Source organism: Aedes albopictus, chromosome 1 (assembly GCF_035046485.1).
Source record: "Aedes albopictus strain Foshan chromosome 1, AalbF5, whole genome shotgun sequence".
NCBI classification, from domain to species: Eukaryota; Metazoa; Arthropoda; class Insecta; order Diptera; family Culicidae; genus Aedes; species Aedes albopictus.
Window position 1 is genome coordinate 230,532,825 of NC_085136.1, and position 3,434 is coordinate 230,536,258.

A 3,434-nucleotide genomic window follows, 5' to 3' on the forward strand; every position below is an offset into this window, starting at 1 on the left:
GTTTGCGTCCTTTGGCAGCGGTTTGAAATTTGTAAATGTAACAAATATTTATACCCGTAACAACACGCCAGCTATTGGATCCCGCCGTCATACTGAGAAATCGGTATAGTTCAAGACGGGGAAGTCGTGGCAGTGGATCGCGACGCGGCACCTGAGGGCCAGGTAGACCGGTACATAGGTCCGACTGCGGACGATGTGCTGGCTCAGGTGCCGCGGCTCAGGAACACCCTGAGGGCCGCGACGACGATGAAGACCGCGGTGATGATCCACAACCCCAACCGGCAGGAGGCGCCGTTGTGGCAGCAGCGCCCGCTGCCCCAGCACCAAGCTCCGCTCAGCCTGCTCCCGCTGAATTGGCGCCACCAGCCCCGGTTCCCGTGGCAGCTCCCGGGCCCAGCGCTCCAGGGCCATCTCAACCCAGCGGACCACTCGAGCTACAAAACCCAGTCTTCCAAGCGACGGTCAACCGGCTCCAAAGGTGGCCCGACGATGAAGGCCCGCCGGTCACCGGTGCCACAGTATCTACCCGTAACAAGTACGGAGGGTAGTGAGTCCGACGAATAACAGCGTGTATTTAGATTAGATGCTTTGTTGTGTTATTATTCCATTGTTTTTACCTTAATTGAATTCGAATCACTTTAATTAAAAAAAAATATGTCCGAGCCCAGTATGAGGTATAGCCTTCGATAGTGGACATTCCTTAGACTCCAACACGTAGGGATGATGGTGAATACCAAACGGACTGAATGGCAGATTTCTGGGATTTTCTTGGCATAATCCACGTTGATAATGTCACTTCTTCGGGGTTTTCAGTATCGAAATGTCCAATAGTTTACACACATTACATTTATTTTTACTTGCAATAATACACAAAACATGGATTTATTTACACTATGTATATACATTATTTAATTAAAGTTGCACAATCAATAATCTAACATTGAACACTTATATGCCAGTCCATCAGGACGTTGTTGTGGCTTCCTAAGCACTAAAGCTAGTTCGTATCCCGTATGAAACTATCGCTATATTATCGTCACTCTTCGGGTTGCATCCGAAAACAGAATAGTCTTCTCTTTCGATGGGGATTATAGGGTGATATGGGCTAGAATGAATTTTGCCTAAATCCTTGGATGTCTTATTCCCAAACAATGAGTACAAGTCAAAAATCAAAATCCGATGCCATTTAGAAATCCGAGATGGCGGGCATGGAATGGTGGTTAGAGCTAGGATACCATGCAATATGGGTATCAATCCATCGGGATTGATGAGTAGAAGTCAAAAATATATATTTAACGCCATTTTGATATCCAAGATGGCGGACTATAAATCCAAGATGGCGGACCATAATGCAAGATGGCGGCCATGAGCTATTATACCACGCAATAAGAATATCTATCGATCGGGTATGATAAGTAGAAGTCAAAAATCGATATTTGACGCCATTTTGGAATACAAGATGGCGGACTATAGTGGAAGATCACAGTTTCGAGTGTTCGGGTCATGTTGCATATCAACACGTGCTACCTACTCGGATTATAATTCGCTGACTTACCTTGAATAGTGCCTAATTAATTCCAAAAAAGTTGATCGAGTGTCAAGTTCTCTCAGTGTCCACACAGGCAGAGTGAAATTTTAGTGAAATTTCAAGGAACTAATAGTGGATTCGGACCGCCGCCAGCTCGCGGCGATGCTGTTGTTAGGCGAGTTACCAACACAGACGCGGTTTCGGTAGACTCTGTCAAACAGAGAGACCCGAGTGCAAGTTGGTGTCAAAAATAGTCCAAAGTCAGTTACACAATACCTCGTCGCGATTAAACGAAACAGTGAAGTGCATCCGAAAACGTTCTAGCGATACCCGGTCAAATGACCGGTAAACCCCCCGCCTCGGTGGCGGGGGTCCCAGACAACCCTATCGAACATCAACGTTGCGTCAGAGCCCCGGAATGGATGCTAAGCAAGGACGAGATGGGCCAGGCCATGGTTCTTATCCTACGCTGCAAAGTCCCCGAAAACGTAACGGACGACCCTCAGCTGCCGGATCCGTTCATCATTGGCACATCAGTCCAGTTAGCGGTTGGTGAAAAGGAAGCTCGAAATGTGAAAGCGTCTCGCGAAGGTCGCGGCTCACGTTACCTCCTCCGTACAAGTTCCCGAAGCATAGTTCAAAAGCTGACAAATATGACTGAGCTAACCGACGGCACACCCATTGAGATCTTTCCACATCCAACATTGAACACGGTACAGGGCATAGTGTATGAGCCGGATTCCATCAATATTGATGAGGAAACCATCAAGAAGCATCTGACTTCTCAAAACGTACACTCTGTTCGCCGCATCAAAAACGAATGAATGGTAAGCTCAGGAACGCACCATTGTTAGTTCTATCGTTCCATGGTACAGAACTTCCAGACCACGTGTACTTTGGACTGTTGCGGATCGAAGTTCGAGTCTACTACCCGTCTCCGCTAATGTGCTTCAACTGCGGAACTTACGGTCACCCACGGAAGTCATGCCAACAGCCTGGTATCTGCCTGCAATGTTCTCAACCGTTGCACGTGGCAGAAGGAGAGCAATGCGAAAATACACCCCACTGCCTCCATTGCAAAAACGAACATTCTGTCAGGTCTCGGGTTTGTCCGAAGTACAAAGAAGAAGACACGATTATCCACATGAAAAACGATCGTGGCATCTCGTTTGGTGAGGCCAGGCGCCTATACAACGAAGAACATCGTAGAGAAACTATTGCGCAAATGATTCAGAACCAGCTTAAGCAAGAACTTGTTGCAAAAGACCAACTGATCGCAGCTCTCCAAAAACAAGTTGCTGACCTGGCCAAAGAACTTGCTTCCCTTAAATCAACACTTCGCGAACCACAGCTACCGCTCGCTCAACGCACTTCGATTGGAAACCAGGCTTCTACATCTGGAACAGCACCCAAGACGCAGCACCAATCCAGGAAAGACAAAGGTTTCGTCATGCCGCGTGCCAAATCAAACGATAATCTTGAAAACGGAATCGACAATAGGATTCGCACCAGGAGCCGCAGCAACAAGCGAGTGCTGGAGAGCTCTCCGACAGACCGCAACGAAAATCACGGTAAGCGTGTGTCGCATCATCCAAGAACGACGAGTAGTGCGACCAATTCGGAAACAGGATAGATCAAGAATCTACTGAAAAAGACACCCCAATCTTTGATATCGACCCGGTTTTCAACATGGACACGATCTCGGAAGAACGACAGTCACCAAACAACGGAAGAACGAACCCCTGCAACAATCTCATGGAACCTGATTATGGACAACGACCAAATACCACGCTAGACTACACCACTCACCGCCGAGCTTCCATCTCGGCTGCTTACAAGTGGACATTATCGGCCTTGCCGGCCGCTGTTGCTTATAACTCTGCTAACTACGACCACTACATGAATC

The 3,434-nt window shown here is 47.7% G+C and overlaps 1 protein-coding gene across 1 annotated transcript; it reads left to right on the top strand.

The window, feature by feature from the left end:
- The first annotated feature begins 2,348 nt into the window (after nt 1-2,348).
- LOC134291233 (uncharacterized) lies at nt 2,349-3,161 on the top strand. Its single transcript, XM_062858735.1, has 2 exons — nt 2,349-2,355; nt 2,413-3,161. Exons 1-2 carry the CDS (start codon nt 2,349-2,351, stop codon nt 3,159-3,161), a joined length of 756 nt encoding a protein of 251 aa, XP_062714719.1.
- Nucleotides 3,162-3,434: the final 273 nt, after the last annotated feature.